Source organism: Carettochelys insculpta, chromosome 31 (assembly GCF_033958435.1).
Source record: "Carettochelys insculpta isolate YL-2023 chromosome 31, ASM3395843v1, whole genome shotgun sequence".
Lineage (NCBI taxonomy): Eukaryota > Metazoa > Chordata > Testudines > Carettochelyidae > Carettochelys > Carettochelys insculpta.
In genome coordinates, this window is record NC_134167.1 from 9,516,021 (window position 1) to 9,540,331 (window position 24,311).

The following is a 24,311-nucleotide window of genomic DNA, read 5'->3' on the forward strand; positions in this document are numbered from 1 at the left end:
ACGTCAGGACATAAACAGCTCTTCTCTCAGTGCTTTCTGGAGAGTACTCTTGACATTTAAAGGCAACACAAAAACATCAACACCAGGAAATAGTGGCATTCTCTTAGTTTGACTCCGAAAAGATCTCCAGTTCCTCTGATGAACTTTCCATGCAGCTTTGGGCACGTTCCCTAATCTGTACCCAATTCTAATATTTTGTCCTTGTCTTCCTCAAGAAAGAAGTTACCCAAGCGCCTCTTGACAGATCCTTGACTGAGTTGGCTGGCAAAAAATCTCCTGATTATAAGCCTTGGAATTTGGGAACTGCACACCTGTCAGTCCAGGACCACCTTACCCCAAAAAGCTGTGAGACTCATGCAGTTAAAATCCAAAAGTTTTCAGTGGCTTTGCATTGGCACATGACTTAGCCCAGACTGCACAGCTATTATCAGTAACAGAGAAGGAGCCGTGTTAAGTCTGTATACTATCAAAACAAAAAAGCAGTCAAGTAGCACTTTAAAGACTAACAAAATAATAATAATTACGATTATTTTGTTAGTCTTTAAAGTGTTACTTGACTGCTTTTTTGTTTTGCTATTACCAGTAGGTTGCCAGATATTAATGTGAGGCATGTCAGTGAAATGCCTATAAATAAATGAATTCCAGTAAAATGAAATAGCTAAAAACATCGTTGGCCACTGAGTTATGACATAAAATGCTACCACGCCAAATCCAGATTTCTTCCATTTAGTATATAACTCTGTTAAGTGGGACTAATGCAGAAGGTCAAAAGCTCAGATTCATTCAGATACCCTAGGCATACACGTTTGGAACAAAAACTGCCTTATATCCTAACGCTTTATCCAAAAGCACCAAATGGATTGATCTGTGATGGAGGTGCTCTGTCCGCACTTCCTTCCATTCTCACCATGGCTATGTTTTTTCAAAGGCTGACCAAAATAATTAAAAAAATTATAGTTTGGTATCTGTATATGAGCAAAAGTTCCACTACCTTTATCCTGTAGGCCCTTCCTTTTCAGGAAAAGGCCTGGGGGTTGTCTCAGGTTCCCTGATGGGAAGGGCGCTAAATGAAGGCGTTTACCTTCCTCTGAACAGTAAAAAGGTTTTTCTGAAGGCCAAAAAATCCCTAGGCTAGCTGGACTAAAACAAACTTTGGTGACAGAAGTCAACACTAGTAATATTTAGATCCCAAGGCAAAATGAGAATGCAATCACCAAACACACTTCCAAATCAGACACATGCAATGTGAGAATTTCTTCAATTGACAAAAAACTATTTACGAAGAAAGGAGGAGGATGCTTTTTATAGCTATGCAAATCCATTCTGAAGCCTGTCCTACACTCTATTCTGAAAGGAATTTCTATTCTCATCTAGTCAAATACACACTGCATACTCTTACTTCACTGCTCCTGAGCAACAATGCACAGTTAGCAGTCACTCACCAACACAATCATCCCAGGCATCGCCAGGTATGTTTCAAGGAAAAACAAAGAGTAATATGCACCTGTGGCAATGTCTCCTGCGTCTGAGCCCTTGCATCAGCGGATAACTTCTCCTCCAAATGAATGTGCAGCGTAAATGTGGAGACCCAGCTCCAGTACAGCTGCTTGCACATTGCAGTGGTCAGGAGAAAGGAGATGTACTGAACAACTCGCACACTTGCTGCGGTCTGCCCCTACTTTACTTCCTTCTCACACGCTTACAGACTGTCTCTTCCCTGCGCTACTTCGTTCCGTTTGTGCATTTCCGTTTGCTTAGGTGCAGCAATGAGCTCTGCTCTACACAGGCACTCTGAATCAACTGCATCTCAACTGCTGTTTAACCCACTCCCTGCCAAAACCAAACACAAGCTATTTCACTTTAAAATTACTTATTAGCCTTCACCAGATGATTTGCGATATCAAATACATTACATCCCAAGTTTGTTTCTCCCGAACTTTTTCCTTTTCTGGACAGCAATTGTTTGACAAGGACCTTTACTTACTAAATTTCTGCCCATGCTCCTGGAAGATCAAGTTTAATTAATTAATTTAATTTACTTTTCTATACAAAAAATCTCTGATTAGAAAAGCTAGTTACTATGTCATAATATTGTGTGGGGGTTTTTTTTAAATCACATATGTAACAATGTCAGAAATAAGCAAGCCTGTATGAAATTGTTGTATTTGTGCTGGGGTCAGAAGGGTTAATACCTCTTATATTAGTTTGGTTTATCTCACTGCTGTGGTTTAGTGTAGACTTATCACAACTCATTATTCATTAACGTTCCTTGTATGTAGTGACTATATTTAGGTTGGGTTCATTCCAATTACTAGGGCGCAACACAAGGTAAACAAAACAGAAGCCCAAATATCTGGACAAACAGGAATAAACTGCATAGGGATAATTATACTTAAGGAAAGAGCAAAGCACCAGACAATCTGGGTCTCTCCAGTGACACTTGTAGTGTTAGAAGGAACAGTTAATTCAAGACTCTGAAAACTATATATGGACAGAATAAGGTAAAAGTCGAAAGCAGATGGCGATTTTTTCTTTCGGAAAACTAAGTTTGGAGGGCTGGCAGTCTGTCAAGGAGACAATATTGAAGGCACAAGTACAAACTACCTCCATGCAAAGGAAAAACAGGAAGAAACCAATATGACCCCATTGAGAGCTCTTTTTTAAATTACCTGAAAATTTAAAAAAAAAAAAAAAAAAAGCCTACAAAAGTGGAAACATGGATTAACTGCTAAAGAGAAGCACAAAAGAATACCAAAGCATGTAGGGACAAAATCAGAAAGGTTCAGGTACAACATGAGCTATATCTAACAGAAAAGATAAAAGCCATTATGAAGAGGTTCTTTAAATACAATAGGAGCAAGAGAAAAAGTACAGATCTTCTGCTTATCAGAGAACGAGAACTAATTGCATGTGACATTAGGAAGGCTGACATGTTTCCTGACTATTTTGCTTCAGTCTAAAAAAGTTAAAGATGACCACATATTTAACACAGTCCACAGCAAAGGGGAAGGAACAAAAGTGAATCAGGGAAAAAAACAGGTTAAAGAATATTTAGACAAGCTACATGTATTCACGTTGGTAGGGCCCAATGAAATTCATCATAGGATATGCAAGGAACTAGCTGAAGCAACCTTACAACAGCTCAAGCATCCATGGAAGGAGGAACACCCAGAGGACTGCAGAAGAGCAAACACAGTATGTGTCTTTTAAGAGGGAAATAAAGAGGACCCAGGGAATTTTATGACAGGCAGCATAACTTTAATAAATGGAAAGATACTGGAACAAATTATTAAACAATCAATTTGTAAGCACCAATAGAATAACAGGGTTAAAGCAATTCATGCTAAATCAATCTAAGTTCCTTCTTTGACAGGATTACTGGCCCACTGAATTGGAGGAAAGCAGTAGATACGATACATCTTGATTTTAGTAAGGTTTTTGACACTATGCCACATGACATTTTCCTAAGCAAACCAGGGAAAATGCAGTCTAAATGAAATTACTATAAGGTGGGTGCACAACTGGTTGAAAGTCTGTCCTGCAAGAGTAGATACCATTGTCAAACTGGTAGGCCATATTTAGCAGAATCCCACTACAAGGGTAGTCCTGAATTCAGTATTAGCCAATATATTTATTAATTACTGGGGTAATGGAATGATATGCTTACAAAATTTTTAGGTATAATGGGAGGGGTCGCAAGAACTATAAAAGACAGAATCAGAATTCAAAATAACTTTGATAATTTGGAGAAACCGCCTGTAACCAACAGGGTGAAATTCAATACGAACAAGTTCAAAGTACTTCACTTAGGAAGGAAAAAAATCCCCATTTTGTGGCTGTGCATGTGGATAACTGGCAGTACAACTGAAAAGGATGGGGTGGGTTACAGTGAATATGAATCAACAATGTGATGCAGTTGTGAAAAAGGCAAATATTTTGGGGAGCATTAAGAGGACTAAACATAAGCCAAAGGAGATAACTTTCCTGTTCTACTCAGCACTGGTGAGGCCTCAGTTGGAGTACAGGGTCTAATACAAGACATCAAGCTTTAGGAAAGATGTGGACTAACTGTAAAGAGTCCAGAAGAGAGCAATAAAACTATAAAAGGCTTAGAAAGCCTGACCTCTGAGTAAAGGTTAAAAAAAATGAGGCATATTTCTTCTTGAAAGATGACGACAGAGGTGGACCTGATGACAGTCTTTGGATATGCTTTGGAGCATTGTTCTCCCTATCCACTGAACGTAGGGACGGAACTCATGGGCTGAATTTGTAATAACAGTAATTAGGGTAGCTACTAGACAATACTTTAATTATAAGGGTAGTTAAGCTCTGGAATAAGTTTCCAAAAAGCTTGTTGAATCCCCTTCATTTTCCAGCCTGTTCTTAAAAACTCTCCAAACACCTGTCAGATACGGTCGAGGCATACTTGGCCCTGCCTCAGTGTGAAGGGCTGGGACCTGACAACTTCTCAAAGAGCCTTTCAGCCCTACAGTTCTATGATTATATCACCACCCTGGGACACTAACAGAGGAATTACATAGAGAATACTATTCTAAATAGGCCTGAGGCTCCAGACAATCCCCTTGCTACCAGTTAGGCTCCTACTTGCTAGTATTTAGGCTTCCCAAATATACAACAGCTCCCCTTCAGCCAGTCATGCTCTCCTCCGACTCTTCTAATGCAACAGCCTTCAAGGCTCTCCACAGGTAGAAGCTGTGATGCTCTCTCCTTTTCAGAACTAAAATATTACTGATTATTGCACTGCAAAAATCTGAAATATCACATATTTTGCGGTCATTGAACTATAGCTGAATCCCTACCACACTGCACTATAAGCATAGGTGTTTTGGTTTTTGGTGGGCGTTTTGCTTGCTTTGAAGGGTGTTTGAGTAGACGGGAGGATAACTGGGGAACATTTATCTCGCAGTTGCTTTTTTCTTTTCCTTTAATGTCGAATCTTAGAATGCTAGAATACTTTTTGGAGGGTGTGCATTAGTGAGTGGACCGAGAGTATGCATGATGGTCAAAGGTGCATGATAAGCAAAAGTATAATAGGTATTATTTTAGAACAACCACCTCCTCTTCTCATGACATTTTTGCAGTTTGTGAAGCTAATCAGCCATGGCTTTCAGGCTACTTGAATCAACTACCCATTCATATACATTCTCTCAGCCAGGGGCATAAGGGTATAGCTGCTCTGACAGTATGGCTCGCTGTAGGAATGCTTGTTCTCTTTTTATTTATAGCACAGGCTTAAGATTTCTCCAACTCTAATCATGTGACTTTACCTGCAGTGCTTGCTCCTGAATATCTCGGAACAACTCCATATCTTTTTCAGTCATGACATCCTGGCTCCCAAAAAGCCTCTCCTCATTGTCTTGTTTTCCATCCCAGCCACTCTGATTGTCTGTGAAGAAGAGAGAAACTTCTCACTGATCATTAGCAAAGCTGTAAGTGAGTTCTTACTCCAGTGCATTTGTCTGCACTAGCATTTTTGTGGGTAAAATTGATGCAGCTCAAAAGTGTGAGAAAAGACACTGCTGACGGACATAAGTTACACTGAGAGTCATGGACAGCTTCATGTTGGCAGATGCTCTCCTGCTCATATAGCTACTGCTGCTTTGTTATGGGCAGTTTAATTATGCCAACCTGTGAGCTCTTTTTGGTCAGCCTAGAGTGACTAAATGGGAGACCTTCCAGTGGTACAGCTGCAGTAGTACAGCTGCGCCACTGTAAGGTTTCTGGTATAGACACAACCTTAGTCACTTTGCCAGGTTTCTGATGGATTTGAGACCATACAGGAATAGGAATAGACAGTTCTGGATCACTGGCCTGAAAGAGAGAACGCAAACATACAGGACCCAGTTAAATAGCCGGTCTCTTAAGCTTGTGTGTTATTCCAATGACATGTACAAATAAGAATTTAGAAATAAAGGAAATTACATATGGCTTACTGCTCTACTTCTGGTAAGCAGGGATTCAGCTAGCCAAACAAACAGTCTCTCTCTCTACCCCTCACAAAACAGACTGATATACAGCTCTCAAATATCAGGAACAATACCCCACTACATGAAAAATCTGAGGGAAAGGAATAAGTCCCGCATTTTGCAGGAAGCACCTTTTCCCACATTTTTAACATCACCAGAGAAGGCACTTGAGTTCTCAGTTGAATATTCAAGCAACCTTCTCTACAGCCGCATCAGATATTTAACAGCCTGCTTTCTGGGGATTATTGCATATTGATGGAGATTACAGCACTTCCTCCCATTCCACAACCATCAGATACCCACCAAAGTCAACCAGCCGAATGTTTATAAGTAAGGGTACAATCTGATCACAGAGGTCAGGGATCACATGACTTTAACAGGTCTTTGTGACTTCCTTGGCTCTGACTGCCTGCCCTGTGCATGGTGGGGGTCCAACTTCACCTTCAGTCCTGCCAGGATCACACCCAGGTTTTGTCTTTTGTGCCATTAATTTTGCTTAATTTTACCAAGAGAAAATTGTATCCATATTAGTAACTATTTCTGAAAAGACACTTCCTGCATGGCATTTGCTGAAAAACATCCACTGCTTGTATATGGACAGTTAAAATAATCAGTTACTAAGTGATTAATCATCTCATTCAGTGGTAGGCAATATGTGGGCTATGGGACACGAAGCCCATGAGGATTCTATGTGCAGCCTGAGAGTCATTTTGTTTTCTGCTGCCCATGTGCAGGGTTGCCAGATTCCACTGGTTTCTTTCTGTCTGTGTAATTTTTTTCCCCTATCAGTATTACTAAAGTGAGACACACCTAAAGCAAGAGCAGTAAAGTGAGATGCACGCTGATTACACACAACACTTCCTGTGCATCCAGTCCAAGAGCTGCTCTGATTCAATGACTCTCCTCTCCCCAAAAATTCTAGGTATGCAAGTGCAGTTAGCAAAACTCCTATCCTGGGAGACTGTTTCGGCTATGACAATTTTGTGGCCCACTGAGATGAAGGAGGGCTGCTCACACCACCCATTACTGATCTTACAGGTTGTGGGTGCTTTGCAAAAGGGGATATTACTTCACATATAAAGAAGTAAAGTACACAAGACTGAAAATAGCATAAAAACTGTCACTTGATTTGCAAGCCAGGTATCATTTGTTAGCTGAAAGAAGGGATAGAAATTTGGAGACAGAGTGCCAGAGTATCCTCCAGAGTGCCATCTAGTGGCCTGCAGCAATGTGTCCAGGACTGCTCAAAGCAGGACGTCTCACATTCCAGAACAGTGCAGAGCAGAGCTTCTACATATGGCTTATGCCACACAAAAACTCACAAGAGTTCTATCTATTGACACGCTTGGTTTTTGCAGCTCCCTGTTTCATACTTCCACCTCCCTCTTTATAAGAGAACTGCTGTGAAGTTAGTATCTGACTCCAAGTCATGCACTCTTCCCAAATAGCACTTGACATGACTTTGCAGGTTTCTCAGGACAACCTTAACTCCCTCCCACCCTCATTTTGGGCTGGAACTGTATCTGTCTCATAAGCACCAACTCCACGGGTGCTCAGGCTGGGAAAATTAGCGGATGCTTAGCACCCACCAACAGCCAACCCTTTGCTCTGCAGTGCCTCTCACCCACCAGCAGCCCTGATGATCTGCTTGCTACAATCAGATGTCTCCCAATGTGTGGAAGTTCTCAGAAGGATGGCAAGGAGAGAGACAAGGTAAGCTCAGAGGACAGGAGGGAAGAGGCAGGGTGGGGCTTGAGATGGGGTGTGGGAAACCCCCCTCATGCCCCAAGGAAGCCAGTGCCTATGATCTATCTGCATTCCTGAAGTCCTTCTTTGTTTCAGAACCTAAGGTCTCCAGCTCACTTCCATTCTCCAGTTTGCTACTCTATCATGGCATCTATGCATTGTTGTTGTAGCCATGTTGGCCCCAGGATATTAGACACACACAGTGGGGTGAACAACATCTTTTATTGGACCAATCTCTGTTGGTGAGAAAAACAAGCTTTCAAGCTTACGCAGCTCTTCTTTTTGGGAAAGGTGCTCAGTGTCATAGCTAAATACAAGGTGTAACATATTATTTAGCATAAGTAGTGCCCCGTGAATGTACAGATATCTGCTTTATATTTGCAGGGTATCTGCATCAATGGCTGTCAATGCAGCTATCTATGGCTCATTTTTGCAGCTATGGACATAGATGGAGATCTCCAGTAGTAAGCACACATGTCAAAGGGCCACTGAACATCAAGTGGCTTATTAACACCTCTCCAGTAAGAGGGAAAGGAAAAGAAAAAGCAAATACAAATAAAACTTGGGGCACCAGCATAACACCTTCAAAAGACAAGCCTGGGAGCTTAAATTCATAACTTTATTAGATAATAAAAATCACAGACTGAATAGAGATACTGAATTTACGGTTTATTAGAACAATCTACAACCCACTAACCACCTCTCAGTTTCCTCCCTCCATCTCCTCCTGTGACTAGATAGATGTCAACTGGCCTCTTCACCTTGAACAGTCCCTTGAAGAAACTTAAATATAATAGTTAATACAATCTATTCTGCCTTGTGTTGAGCTGTGACATGGAGCACATTTCCCAAGCTCTGTGCAAGCTCAGAACCTTGTCTCTCACCAACATAAAGATATTCTCTCACCCACTTTGGCACTCTATTATGATATCTAACTGTTTTTGGCACCTGAATGAATCCATTACTCTTTAGATTAAATTTTCACCATCTACCAGCTTTTATCTATTGAATATCTTCTACCTTAGAGAAGACTCTCTTGGCTTAGAAGAAGCTGCCTTCATTGACAAAAAGGCACATATTTACCTGTGGGCCAATCTGAAGTGCTAGATCTTCTGGAGCCCTTTTTCCTGATCCTATATTGCTGAGAATAGTCCACCATTTCCCCTCGAGCTTTCCGCCCATCCGGGGAGGGGGTGAAGAATTTGGTAAGGCCATCAATAAGCCCTTTGGTTTTCTTGTTAAATTTCAAGGTGGTGCCACTGTCTCTGCAGAACTCCAGGCCATCTATCCGCTCCAGGTATCCTTCTGCTGATGATGGTGACTGGCTGGATAGTGTGATCTTGCGCTTCCGGCCCCGACCAGGGCCAGTTCGAACTTTGTTGAAGGTGCCTTTTGATCTAAAGAACCAGAGGTGAAAAAAGGTTGAGTTAATAGGTGTGGTAGAGAGAGAGAGTTAGATAAGGTAAGAAACTGGTTTAATATCTATGGACCATGCCAATCACCAATCAATTTCACAATTCAGTAAGTGGTAAACTCAGCCTTATGCTGACAGTCTGGGCCTAAGACAGCAACATTCCTTGACTATTCATGCATATTGGAAATTATCTAGTGGATTCATTTAAAGATAAAAAATTAGGTTTTCGCTTAGTGAAAAATATTGCATTGTACAATCTGTACAGCAGCCACACCGTTCGCAACCTTTATGTTAAAGTCAGTTTTTTTTAATGCTGTTTCCACATCTTCATTTTTTGATATGCCGTTTCCAAAGATTTTATTTTGCCAGCACAACTGTGTTGCAGAAACGATCAGGAAGAAAGCCGAAGGCTTTGACAGCAGAGCAAATAATAAAGGACTGTGGGAAATGCACATTAGCTGGCTGTTTCTGCTAAAACTATCACCTGTGAAATATAATTAAAAGTGTTGAGAGTTAAACTGTCTTGTTTGAGATTTTAGACTTAAAAATCCACTGAAATGGGTAAGGCAGTTCTTGCTTCTCAGAGCTACTGCTTCAGGAAGTCTACTGCTTTAGTTAGACATTAATGAAACAACCATTGTTCTATTCAAAGATTTACTCTGCAGGCTAAGGGCATGTCTACATGGCAAAAAAAGGTTGTAGCTGGCCTGTGCCAGCCAACTCGTGCCCACGGGCCTCTGGCTGCAGAGCTATTTCATTGCTGTATAGGCTTCCAGGTTTAGGCTGAAGCTTGAACTCAGGGGCCCCTCCACCATCCTGAGATAACAGGAGGAGCTGTGCAGTGCCATGCTGCAACAGAAACTTGTTATAAACCAGCAAAACTAGTCTGACGTAACAAGCAATAAATGCTTTAAACCTAAACATGTAGTTATGGCAAAGGGAAAAGAAGCCCTGAACAAATGCCCCAACACTCCTTGACTGACATAGAAGGAATTACATTCAGTGTAAAACAGACAATATTAGTACTGTGGAAAAATTATGCACTAAGGGTATTTCTATTCTTGAAATGTTACCATGGAATAGCTGCAGCGGTGCGGCCGTGCCACTGTAGTGCTTCAGTGCAGAGGCTACCTACACTGATGGGAGAGATTCTCCCGTAGATGTAGGTAATTCACAGCCCTAAGAGGGGGTAGATGAGTTAAGAGAAGAATACTTCTATCATTTTAGTGCAGGCGTTAGGTTGGCATAGCTACATCTCTCAGGGGTATCAATTTTTCACACTCCCTGAGAAATAGCTGTACCAATGTAAGTTCCTTGCATAGACCAGGGCTAAGAGATACTCACCCTAGGCAGGACACTAAATCCCCCAACAGAAGTCCCATTTATTCCTCCCCCCTTCCACCACTTTCCTTTTCCTCTGAAAGCAACTTACGTTGTGTTTTGGTTCTTTAACCTGTTTTTGGGACGTCCTATTGGGTTGGTATAGCGTCGTTTTATCTGTGCTGCCTTCTTGTGTAGAAGTTTTCTTCCTTTCTTCCGTGGCCGGCATATCTGACATATCCACATGCCTGTAAGACACAAATCCCCATCACTGGATGGAAGGAAGAAAGAGAGGCAAGAAAGAGTACAGGTCCTTTCCAGATCAAGTGAAAAAACAGTCTAGCAGACCCTCTCCTCCCCGCATTACCATAAGACTATGGGGCTGTGTCTATACTACCTCCCTACTTTGAAAGGAGGATGGTAAGTAGGGTGTTGGGATTTTATTAATGAAGGGCTGTGCTGCATATCCAAGCGCTTCATTAAGATAATTCTCCCCCTTGGCAACTTCATAGTGCTGGCATGCATGTAGCCACAGCTAACCCATCAGTACTTCGAAGTGCCTAGGCAACGTCAAAGTTTTGAGGAGTAAAGGGACTTCGAAGTACCTGCGGGTTAGTCATGGCTATGTGCGAGCTGACACTTCGAAGTTTAACATTTTGAAGTTGACGCAGGGGAGAATTAGCTTAATGAAGTGCTGCACATGCAGTGCAGTGCTTCATTAATAATCTCCCAACACCCTACTTACTATCCTCCGTTTGAAGTAGGGAGCGAGTGTAGACACAGCCTAAGAAAACTACTCTTTTGTCCGAGCAGTTTAAACTCAAATCCTCCCTTGGTGGAAGCACTCACTCCAGAATGACTCTGTAGGTAAGTTTTAAGCATTCTTCCTGCAAGCACAGAGGAGCTAAGCAATAGATTATTGAAAAAATAGTACAGAAGAAAGTCCATTTAATGAGTTCCTATGGTACGTAAGATAGTGCCCCCAAAACTAGGTGAAGATATCATCACAGCCCATGGGAAGACTCCAACGCAGATCTCCCTTATACATTGCCTTGAGGGATGAGAAGAGTAAAAAAAAAAATTAAACCTAATGCTTCAGGAACTTTTAATTGCACCAAAAAAAATTGCTGTCACTTCAAGGACTGCATATCAGTTTCCTTCTGCATGAAGTTACTCACTCACCCCAAGAAACTGAAAATTATAATCTGCTACCAACACACCTCCATCCCCTCAAACCTCTGAAAACTTTTAAACCAGGAATTGCACATAGTGATTCTTTCTACTGGAAGCATGAGAGGAAGAGAATAAACGATTCTCACCTGCAGGTTACAAGGGAAGCAGGGGCTCTCCTCACATAGAGCTTTTAATACATGAATAGTTGTACAATGAGTGAGATAAACATGCGTAAGGAGGAAAGGGGAATCCTCTTCTTTTCTGATACAAGGGTACTTTCAGTTCACCTCTTTCCCAACACCTCTTCAATCCCCTGTGTGTTACACAGGGTGCTCACCTTTCGGCATCCTGGTGAGAGGGGGGTCACAGCACTCCATGTGAAAGCCTCGGTCACATGAGTCACAAAACAGCATGTTATCCTGTGGAAGAGACAAACAGCTTTTGCTAGTTTCACACCAGGGACTGCACCAGGTCCAGGTCTCAGGTGCTACTGGCCCAACCATAAATATAAACAAAACTGGGGAGCTCTAAGTCTCACTAGGTACTGTAGATAAGTCAGGAAGAAGTTCTAAATGTCTGCTTCCAGAAGTACTCACTGCATTTTTGCCCTGATCTCGACAGGAGCTGCAAGTTTTACACTCAATGCACTGCCATCGTAAGGCCTTCACTCGAACTGTTAGCTCTGGAGAGAACTTCAAACAGGACGGATGACCTATGAAAAAAGGATACATAATCCTAATGAAGAAATTCTGCTGCTCTCACTGCTCTTGGACAGACAGAGGAAATCTTATTCATCATATCTTTCATATACAGCCTTAGATACACAGAAGCTCCCAGTTTAACACAGTTCTCACCAGAACTTCACACTCCAGCTCCCATATTCTTACAGCTCAAAGACAGATACACTGTGTGACATATAGAAGCCCCTTGTCTAGTTTAACGTGTTTGGACTTAACTGAATAAATATTTGTGTACTGACAGTCTTTCCCAAGATCTTTTTTTTTTTTTTTTTTTTAAACACAGAGGAATTGTTGTTTGTATATTATTTTGAACACATAAGCAGGTGACTCTCAAATGAGGCTTCTGTCTAAAGTGAATTTCTAACTTGACATTTTCTGTTAGCTATTTGTAACTAATTTTAGATTAGAGGCCAGCTGCAGGGCACTTTATAACTAAAAGGTTATCCCTGCTGCCAACAGTTTACAATCTAAGCACAGGACAAGGTATAACAGATAGATAGAAATAGACTGAGGGAGCACAAGGAAACAATCAGACAGTACTGGTTACTAATTACGTAGTGGCATAGCATAGCAGTTAGCTAATCACTGCCAAGTATTTTGCAGGTATCAGGACAGAATAGTTTTAAGGAGGAACTTGTAAGGGGGTAATGAGGTAGCTGTGTAGATGTTTATGGAGAGTTGCTCACTGGCACATGATGCAGCATGAGAGAAAAATTTTCAAATTAGTATGTCTGGGCTAACAAATGGACAATGGATACTGTCATCATTGGTGGTAGAAGAAATTATAGAGCAGGAAGGTGAAGCAAAGGCAAATTGTTTGCATTTCATGAAGTGTAGAGAAGAAATAGCAGTGAGCCTGACCATTCATGTTTCTAGTAGGCATTCTGAATGGATATAAATGAGGCAAGACAGCATTAGTCAAACACTGAGGGGGAGGGGGGAGGTTGCAATAGGAAGAGAGGAGATGAGGAGAACCTGAATAGAAGTTATTTTCTGTGTGCATGGACAGGCAAGACTGGATCTCAGAAACATTACGGAGGAAGTAACAGAAACACAGAGTAGCCACTATGGTCAGTAGGAAAGCTGATCCAGTGCAGCACGTAAAATGAGGCGAGGGCAAGACCATGAGCAGCTAAAGGTTACTACGAGGTAAAATGGATTTTAAATACGCAAATGCAGCTATGAGAATTGCGTAGCTGCAGCTGACGCAGCTGAAATTGATTTTTGACGCCATCCCCAGAGATGGAGGTTAAAGGGAGAAACTTTCCCATCAACTTCCCTTACTTCTCAGAATTGCCAAGAGTACCAGAATTAGTGACAGCACCATGACAGTTTGATTTAGTATGTTCCCATTAGGCACGCTAAATCAAACCTGGAAGATCAACCACCAGTGGGTCAATCCTCCCTTACATGTAGATGTACCCCAAGAGGTGGGAGAAAGACAGGTTATGGAGAAGTCCTACAGCTTGTGTTAGACAGGAGATTGGACCAGATGATCACAATGGTCCCTTCAACTTATGAATCGATGAAGAGTTCACTATTATCATCTAGTTGAACCTCTTGTGTAACACAAGCCATACACCATCCTTAAAATAATTCCCAGAGTAGATCTTTTAGAAGAGTATCTAGGCAGTTATTTAAAAATTGCCAGTGATGAAGACTCCACCTAGACTCTTAGTAAATTGTTCCAATAGTTAATTACTCTCATCGTGGCTTCATATGAGTACGAGTACAAATGACTGAATTTAGCAAGGCACTTAATTACCTACTTACGTGCCAAAGTGCTTTGCTGAACAGGGGTCACAAATCACAAAACTGGCCATATAGAAGACAACTTTCTAGAAAGTTTGCCAAGGGGTACTGAACTAGTTATGTGTCAGTTAAATCCCACTGTCCCCCAAAATGGAAGAGCATAATGATCAGCTAGCCAAAACCTATTGTTCCCCATGCAGGACAGTCATGTGGGGACATCATACTAGATCTTCCTTTTCCAGAGATACAATTGTTTCCAGGAGCACTATAAGTGATCACTTACCACTGTTGCCACAATCAGCACAAGATATGAGCTCCTCGGGTTTCTTCTCACGATTCTGCTCTTTTGTGCCAAGGCAGAAACTGCAGATTGGGATTGGTTCAGCAACAGGCTGTGAGGGATAAGTAAAAATCAAAGTGTTCAATAATTTATCAGTCTATAACCTGTTGTATATTTAGTTGAAAATCTGGACAACACACAGCATGCAGAGGAAAAATTACATAGAATTATATGCAACTTGGTGCTAACCACATGATATGATGATGATTCACATTGTATGGATGTGTGTTAGAATTGCACATATAAAATTCCATTTAAAAGGAACATCAGGAGAACATGAAAGTTGCAGGGTAAGCACTTAACCTTAATGTTGGCATTTCCAAACTTTAACTCAGTACATTCAGTGTGCCCCCCCCCTTTGAGTATCTACATTTTGATACAGTTTTCAATTATACAATCACACACTAAGGCTGCATCTACACTACCTCCCTACTTCGAAGGGAAGATGGTAAGCTGGGTGTCCAGAGTTTATTAATGAAGTGCTGTGCTGCGCTGCATATTCAGCACTTCATTAAGCAAATTTCCCCCCCGCGGCAACTCCAAAGTGTTAAACTGCGAAGTGTCGCCTCACGTATCGCCGTGGCTCACCCACTGGTACTTCGAAGTGCCTGGGCAACTTCAAAGTCCCTTTACTCTTCAAAATTTTGAGGCATAAAGGGATTTCGAAGTACTCTGGGCACGTCAAAGTACTGGCGGGTGAGCCGCAGCTAGACGCGAACCAGAACTTTGAAGTTGCCAGAGGGGAAGAAATTTGCTTAATGAAGTGCTGCATATGCAGCGCAGCATTTACATGCAGCACTTCATCAATAAACTCCCAACAACCTACTTACCATGCTCCCTTTGAAGTAGGGAACTAGTGTAGACAAGCCCCAAGTGCTCCAACACAGTAGACAATCTTAGATGTTCATCCCATCTACTACTGGATGCAAGTCTATGCCAGAAAGAGATGGTCATGGCTCTAATTTATACACAAGATGCTTCAATGTGACTGGAGCATTATCTTACTGCAAGAAAAATCTCAATTTCATGTTGCAATAATACAACTTGGAGGATTCATTCTGTCAGTGCAAACCTCCTTACATATTACAAGCTGAACGGAGACTGAGCTGTGTTCTCCTCATTGACCACCAGATGGAAGCATTCAAAACAAAGGTCATAGAAAATTCCTGCAGTTTAGTGCATATGTTGGGCTAGAAGCTAACTGCACAACAGGTCCTGGAAAAGAATAACTACTTTGGGGCAAAAGCAGGGAGATACAACTTGCAGCTCAAAGCTTAATTGGTTTAACCCTCACCCTCAGGTTAACGAGATTTTAAGAATAACCTACTGAGCAATCTCCCTGGTTAGTTCCTGGGAATGATGTGATCTGCTAAAATGCATTCATTTCTGTTTAGCAAATTGAGATATTTTAGAGAATTTCCTTTACTCTCTTCCTTTTGTAGTCTCTCAGATTTTTTTAATCCATCTGACTCTCCTTAACTGCACTGTCCTCTTTCTATGCAGCACTTATTCCTCTAAGGCTGTGTCTCCACTAGCCAAAAACTTCGAAATGGCCACGCAAATGGCCATTTTGAAGTTTACTAATGAAGCGCTGAAATACATATTCAGCGCCTCATTAGCATGCAGGCGGTCACGGCACTTCGAAATTGACGCAGCTCGCCACCACACGGCTCGTCCAGACGGGGCTCATTTTCGAAAGGACCCCACCTACTTCAAAGTCCCCTTATTCCTATGAGCAGATAGGAATAAGGGGACTTCAAAGTAGCTGGGGTCCTTTCAAAAAGGAGCCCCATCTGGACGAGCCGCGTCAATTTCCAAGTGTCGCAGCCGCCCGCATGCTAATGAGGCACTGAATATGTATTTCAGCGCTTCATTAGTAAACTTCGAAATGGCCATTTGCATGGCCATTTCGAAGTTTTTGGCTAGTGTAGACGGCCTAAATGTGAATTACTTTATTATTAAACAAACATGATCTCTGCCATAACACTACCACTTCTCTGTTAACATAGCTATTTTGATGTGATCACAAAGCACTTTACAAAGCAGGCAAAGTAATATCATCTGCATTTTACAAATGGGGATATTGAGGCACAGAGAAGTGTCTTACCCAAGGCCACCCAGGCCAGTGGCAGGACTGGAAACAGAACCCACATCTCTCCAGTCCTAGTTTTGCATTCTATGCCCTGGGCCACTGAAACTCCTCAGTGAGAATCCCAACAAAAACATCTGACCTCTTTTCAAAGCAATGGTACATGCAGTACAATGATTTTAGGATTTAAACTCATCAAAACAATCACTGTTGACATTTTAAAATCATTATTTATGATCAGTAATTGATCTGAACTGTGGTAGCACTAACATTTTTAATAAAAAATATGCCTCATCCATGAGCTTCTTTTAAATAAACTACCTTAATTTGTTTTGAATTTCACCTGTCTAATTCTGGAAGCAACCTGTTTACTAAATAAAACCATTTCTCATGATGGAAGCAATGTAACGAAGGAACTCTACACTTAATACCCAAGTTGTGTTTTTATATTATTCGACTTTGTTTCAAAACACCCTGAACTAAGAAAGCAGAATTTAAGCAATTAAGGATTCTTACAGATTCGCTTGGAACATAAAAGCTCTGTTCTGCTACAACAGATGTGAGAGAGAAATTCTCAATATCTACTATATATTTTAGAGCGTGTCTCTGTGCAATGTTAGTTCAAGAACTCCACTTAAACCGTAAGAACTATGACACTGAAATGTGGTATGCAGCTTCCTCTTACCCTAACTTAAACCAAGGTCAGACTTTAGTTGTGCCTGGAAAGTGAGAAATGCATGAAATCCCAGGATTTCCCAGAACGTGAAAGGAGTGACATCAGGATTCTGCAAAACACATATGCTTAATTTTAAACACCTAAGTAGCTCCAGCGAGTGCAAATTCAAATTAAGTACTGTATATACGTAAATCTCTGCAAAATCTGTACCTGACTGAATAGGTACTATGCCCACTATGACAGAAGATTTACCAATTAATAATAAATTAGTCTCCTATGGACTATAATAGTTAAGTCTAAATTTTTTTACTGGCTTAACACTTCAGATGTTAGCCTGTGATCCACAAGAAGGCAGATTAAATGAATGGTGGTCACTGCTGGCCTAAAACTCTGTGAAACAAAGTTTCATTTTAGCTCTAATGGAATCTTCACTTTTCAATTAGCCAACATCTTAAAAAATGTTTTCACTTCAACCCAAAACAAAAAACTTTTGTAGCTTTTTTCAGAATTACCAGTGATTCAAAACATCCATTATTCTCCTAGCTCTAACCATAATATTTGTGTCATTCAATGTTCTGGTTAAAGGGGCTGTGTGTATACAGTCAGCACCATTGCGATCATGTATGCTAAGAAATTAATAATCATGTTTTGAAAAATTTCCTGACACTGACCAGCCCAAGAATTTAGTCTATGAAATAGAATGAAAATTTCTATGCTGACACACTCCCTGCAATACAAAGAAACAGTTGTATTTTGCTAGTTATTTACACTATTCAACAACTTTATTTCCTTTGTTTTAAAAGAGCATCTTACTAAAATTAAACTCTCTTGGTGGCAAAAGAAGCAAACTCTGTGAGCAGCTCAAGTTATAGTGATGGAAGAAGCTCTCCTGCTGAGACAGTGCTGTGCACAAAAATGCATGTGTTGGTATAGTTCACCTCAAAAGGGTGGTGTTCTAGTACAGACATAGCTCAAGCTTCTCTTGCTTTCCTTGTACCTTCTCCCTGTTCCTAGTTTTCCTCCACGTCTCTTTCTACACTGCATTATAAAGTGTCTCCTGATGCTCTGTTTTCAGTTTCTGTTTCCTCTTGCCTTTTTTAGATTAATTGACTTTAAGGTCAGAAGGGACAATTATGATCATCCATCCAACCTCTTGTATACTGAAGGCCACAGAACCTCACCCAACCACTCCTGTAGTGGGCCCATAATTCTGGCTGAAATACTCAAGTCCTCAAATCAAAGACTTCAAGTTATGGAGAATCCATCATTTACTCTAGTTCAAACAAACACATAGTCAATGCCCCATACTGCAGGCAAAATCTGATCCCAGATATGGTGAAAGTTAAGCCCTGAGCATGTAGGCAAGACTCACCAGCCAGATGCTTGGGAAAGAATTCTCTGTGCTAATTCAGTCCTCACTCTGTAGTATCCCATCTCTCTCCCCCTTTTTTTTTTTTCTGTCTTTCTTTCTTGATACTGTGTGCTCTACCTTAGCCCCTACATTTACTATTAATGGCATTTAACCCCTCAAAGTTTCTAAATATACCCCATTCTTTCCCAATTTATTTAATCTCTCCCACTCTCGCTTCAACCTACCCATATCTGTTCATTTACAACATTCGCTCCTACTTGTCTCTTCTTATGTAGCCGTTTAGTAATTTTTTCAAGTCCAAATATCCAAAGTACGTAGGTTATAAAATGCCATATTTCTGGCCAGTGGTAATACACAGGTAATAAGCTGGGTTGCATTCTGCTGTAACCTAGGAAAGAGGAAGTTACATGGATTTCTAGCAAGGAGCTAACCCTGGACTCTGTTCAGGGCCTCTTACCTTTCATAGGCTCTACATAGCAGGCATTTAACAAATGGTAAGTTGCCTTATTTCCCCTCTCCTTATCCCCCCACATGAACTAGCACACCATTGCTAGAAGACAGAAAAAACATCCCCCTCTCACTTTTCACTTCACCCCACTCTATAGCCTCCTGATGGGAGGTGTGTACATATCACTGCTACATACACATCCCCAGCTGACAGCTTCAGGGTCAGTCTCTGCTGCTGCTCAGTTTTCACAAGCTACACAAGTTTTGAAACTGACTTAATTATTGTCATTTTCCATGCCAGCTACTCAAATCTTTAGTGGCAGTGTTAGGTCAGTATAGTTTCTTCTCTCAGGTGTGCGAGATCCACACCCCTGACAGACAAATCTTTGTCTATTAAGTTTTCAGTGTAGAATCCCCCACATGTTCTCCATTTTGATGGTGGGGGATGCATTTTTGGCTGCCACTCTCAGGAATTCATGAAGAGGAAATTAGTCCTTCAGTATCCTAAAGGTATGCACCACTTGGACAGAGAGTAGAATGTCTTGGATGCTGCACACAATTTAAACAGTGATATTAGGTAAGAATACTCATCTCTGAGTTGAATACCTGAAGCCTGGTGACCTTATCTACTAAATTACTAATAAACAAACTTGACCTTGGGAATCCCACCTTGTTTGTGTATCAGGAAGAGGGGAGGCAGACAGTTTTTACTGGGCAGTGCAAAGGCAGAAGGGCAAAAAACTATGATGCTAAACTATGTGGAAAAGGAGCTAACTAATCCTGGCAATTGATGTGGGTTTCACACTCTTAACATGTAGCTATCTCCCAAACCCAAGAGGACTATTTCATTCTCTGATGAAATAACAGATTCTGAATGCAGTTGTGGATCATGTAAACTCTGCTACAAGCAAGTTTAATAATCACTGGAGAATAAATGCCAATATCCTCGAAACAATTACCCATTTTGGTGGGAAAAACTTGTGGCAAGGGAATCTTTAGCTTTCCACTCTTTCTAAAGCACTCAGCTCCAACTAGAATAACAAGGGGAAGCTGAAGCTAAGTCTGAGAGACAACTCAAATTACTGGTGTCAAAAACCACAGGGCAGATCCAATCTCTCTTTCAAAAAATTAAAAAATCATTTTCAACAATAAATTTATTTTAAAAATAATAAAGGTGTATTTACAGCTCTTCTGGTTGTCCCTTATGCTTTCCAGTGATGCTGGACACTACCATCATACAAATAATAAAGTAAGCATTAATAAATTAACTTCTTCAATTCATTACAATGGGGTGGTAAGTCTCTCACACATTGATACACCTGGTAGGAGCAGGAGATGTATCCAGAGGTCTCACATATACATGCTATCTCTGAGTCATGTGGAGGCCATTTTTTTTTAAGGAAGAAAAAAAATCCTTTGTTAAAGTCATCAGTGAATCTCAGCCAAATGGAAGGCTTATTAGCTGATGGGGACACAGCACATAACAGGGCTTGTTAGCACAGAAGACAGGAGTATGCAGTCAAGTCTGTCTTGGGGAGAAGGGAGCCCAGAGCCATAGCTCTGTCTCTTCCTCTGAGTACCCAAGCAGCCAAGAATGACCCATTTCCAGCCTCCTGGCCCCCGACACACCCCTTGCTCCACCTCCCTCTCATTTTCAGGCCAAGAGTCACCTGGTCACATCCGCCTCGGATTACAAAAGGCCAGCCATAACATAGGTGCAGGAAGCTGAAGCAGCCACTGCAAAACCCACACTTATTCCCATCACCTAAACATTGGTGCAGCAACAGGGAAACTGAGGCGTGCACTGTATGTATACAAAACATTAAGGCTCACGTTCAAAATAAGAAAGGAAATTCCATCAGTACATATTTGGAATTGGGATTTCCTGAACTTTATTCTGCTCTTTCTTACTAGGCTGATGTAATGAAATGAAAATGAAGATTTAGTATGACAGTAAGAACACTGAAAAGCATCCTTTTAATTCAGCCATGTGAATGGAAACCCCCAGAAACAATGGCGCTGAATGAACATTAAAAAGCCCTGCAAACAGATTACTTGGAAATGACAGTCAGTGGCATAGGGTACCTCCTGAACAACTGTAGTTGGTGTGAAGCATTTTTTAAGTCCAATCACATACATGCAATCATTCAACCAAAAATAGAGATCGCCTGCAGGGGTAAATCTAAAAGGAAAGGAGTTCAAACAGGAAAACAAGAAATTAAGATAGTGAATCAGACCCATAACCCATTTAGTCCAAAACCTTGACACTGAGAGTGGCCAGTATCATCTATTAGAGAGGGAAGGTGCAAGAACTCTGTGTTGAGGCAGTTATGCACATTCTAATACCCAACATCTAGAACTTTTTTTTTATTTTAATTAGGAGATGCCCTGAAACAGGAGGATTTATAACCCTTCTAAAGAGTTCCCAGTCATACACATACCCCAAAAACACTTTGGATTTTTTTTAACCTGTGTGTGTAACACACACACAGTTTTTAGTTCTGCCAAGATCTTGGTCTCAGTGATATTTTATGGCAAGGAATTTGTCAAGAAAATTTTCCCTTTATCAGTCTTGTATTTGTAACCTTACACTCCACTGAATGTCTCTGCTTCTGTATTGAGACGCGAAGAAAAAGATCTTAACTGGCATTCTCTGTCTAGATCGTGGTTGAAAACCCCCCAGTACAGATGCTAAGAGCGGCATGCCAAACAGTTTTCATCGGCATGCAAGGCAGGAGCTCAACCACACCCCACAGTCAGCTTCTGATCTATACACTACTTTGCTTACCACTTAGTAGTTTATTTTCTTTAGGAACCCTATGTAAAAGGAGAAGATTTTACACAAGGTCTTTTTTAAATCTAAATTTCAACTAGTTCTTGTCTATTCACCAATATCCTGATATGCAAACAATTCTAGTGGATTAGTGAGGTATGATTTTACACTATAGAACCTGTAATGGTTAAACCATATTATATCATGATTTAACTCCTTTATAAAGTTCTATTTTTAATTGTAATTTCAACTGGTTTACGAGGTACAGTGGTAAGATTAACTTGAATAATCCCTGGGTCACCTCTACTGCCTTTTATAAATATAGGTACAGCAGCTGCTAGTCTCCAATTCTTCAGTGTTGTAGCTGATTTTAATGAGATTGGTTATTTTAACTCTCATCTTAACCACTTTGTTGCAAAGAGATGTGTCAATTTCCTGCTCCTTTATTTCTCTGTCCCCTCACCTCCCATGAAAACACACAAACCCAGAAAGAGAGCCAAAGTAGAAAGAAAATTCACAAAGTATGCATTATTTTTAAATTGAGATGAAAGCCTTGTTTTAAATAAAAATACCTCACATATTTTAATACATGAACTCAGCAGCTGTGCATTTTAGAGCTCATCCCTGCAAGAAGTGTGCCAGAAACCAAAACAGGTAACAAGATTAAACAGTGATGCCTTTTACCAGTAAATGCTCAACTGCCTGGAGTATACTTCCAAAACACATGGAGGTGTTTTGCTGGGACAGAAAGTGAATTCCCTCCTGTTAACTAATGGGCAAGATGGCAAGTAATTTCACTAGTCTCTGGATCAGTTTATTAATACATAAAATGGAGATAACACTGCCCCCATAAAAATGTACAGTATTCTTCAGCAATGGTCTACACTCACCATGTTAACCAGACTCACAATCTTACTATAACATTTCAGACCTTGGAGTACTGTGCAAGCTCAAAAGCCTGTCTCTCTCACCAACAGAAGTTGACCCTATGAAAGATATTACCTTACCCACCTTGGGTTTCTTATCTTTTTCATTACCAAATATGACACTTTTATGATATAAAGAGCACAAGGTCCAGATTTTTAGAAAGACTGAGCACCCAACACTCAAACAAGAGGCAATGTGAGCTACAGGCACTCAAAATACCTGAAAATCAGACCCACCATTATTAGGATAATGGGTGCCTCATACATACATGTAGTACAGTTCTGGGTATTTCACAAAAACTGGGTGACAAAAGAACAAAATGACAGCTGAAATTCAATGTTGATAAATGCAAAGTAATGCATGTTGGGAAACAATCCCAATTACACATACAAAATGATGGGGTTTAAATTAGCTGTTAAAACTCAAGAAAGAGATCTTGGAGTCATTGTGGATGTGTCTCTGAAAACAGTTCTCAACTGTGAAGTGGCAGTCAAAAAAGCAAATATCATGTTAGGAACTATTAGCAAAGTTCCTACAAAAAGACATTAAGTATTATAATGCCACTATATAAATCATGGTACATATTGGTTACATCTACAATGATCTGTCGACAGAAATCACATTTGGAAGATATTTTCTGACAAAACTTCAGTGACAGAGTGCCGCCACACACAAAAGCCAATTGAAAGAGTGCCCCACTCTGTCGACAAGAGTGGCCAGACTGCCTGGGCGCACACTCAACAAAACAGACATCTGGAAGCACAGTAGACAAGGCTGCCCATTGTCCTGGAAACCCTGTCTACTGAGAAAAGGCCCTCCCAGAGGATGCACACAGCTTTTTTGCTGACAGAATCTGTTGACAAAAGGCTCTCTTCCTCATCTGGGAAAGGCAGAAGGTTGTTGGCAGAAGTGCTGACTTTTGTCAACATACTGTTGACAAAATGCATTTTGCGCATGGACATTCAATCAGTTTTGTCGGCAAAACTCGCTGGTATAGCCATAGCCCCTCAGTTTAATTACTCTGTGCAGTTCTGGCTACCTCATCCCAAAAAACATATATTACATACGAAAAGGTACAGAGAAGGGGAACAAAAAATGAGAAGAGATTGAAAACGCCAAGACCATTTAACTTGGAAAACACACAACAAAGGGGGGATATGTCAGAAGTCTATAAAATCATGGACGGTGTCAAGAAACTGAATAAGAAAGTGCTGTTTACCCCTTCACATAGCACATGAACCAGAGCTCACCAATGAAATTAGTATGCAGCAGACTTAAACAAAAGGAAGTACTATTCACAAAACACACAACCCATGGTACATGTTGCCAGGGGATGCTGTGAAAGCCAAAACTGTAACTGGGCTCAAAAACTGAGATGAGCTCATGGAGGATGGGTCCATCAGTGGTTATGAGTCCAGATCGTCAGGGCACCAAATGCATGCTTTGGGTGGCCCTAGGTTTATGACAGCTAGATTCTGGACTGGATCACTTGATAATTGCCATGCTCTGCTCATTCTCTTTGAAGCATCTAGCACTGGCTACTCTTAGAAGACAA

At 40.9% G+C, this 24,311-nt stretch overlaps 1 protein-coding gene across 1 annotated transcript in view; it reads right to left on the reverse strand.

Annotated features, from left to right (window-relative positions):
- Window positions 1–24,311, reverse strand: part of KAT6A (lysine acetyltransferase 6A) — a 66,335-nt gene that overhangs the window by 21,547 nt on the left and 20,477 nt on the right. Inside the window, exons 3-8 of the mRNA XM_074982022.1 lie at window positions 14,416–14,524; window positions 12,237–12,352; window positions 11,978–12,059; window positions 10,580–10,715; window positions 8,817–9,130; window positions 5,289–5,407 (exon numbers count right to left, since the gene is read on the reverse strand). Coding sequence (XP_074838123.1) covers window positions 5,289–5,407; window positions 8,817–9,130; window positions 10,580–10,715; window positions 11,978–12,059; window positions 12,237–12,352; window positions 14,416–14,524 — 876 coding nt within the window. The remainder of the gene's footprint in view (window positions 1–5,288; window positions 5,408–8,816; window positions 9,131–10,579; window positions 10,716–11,977; window positions 12,060–12,236; window positions 12,353–14,415; window positions 14,525–24,311) is intronic.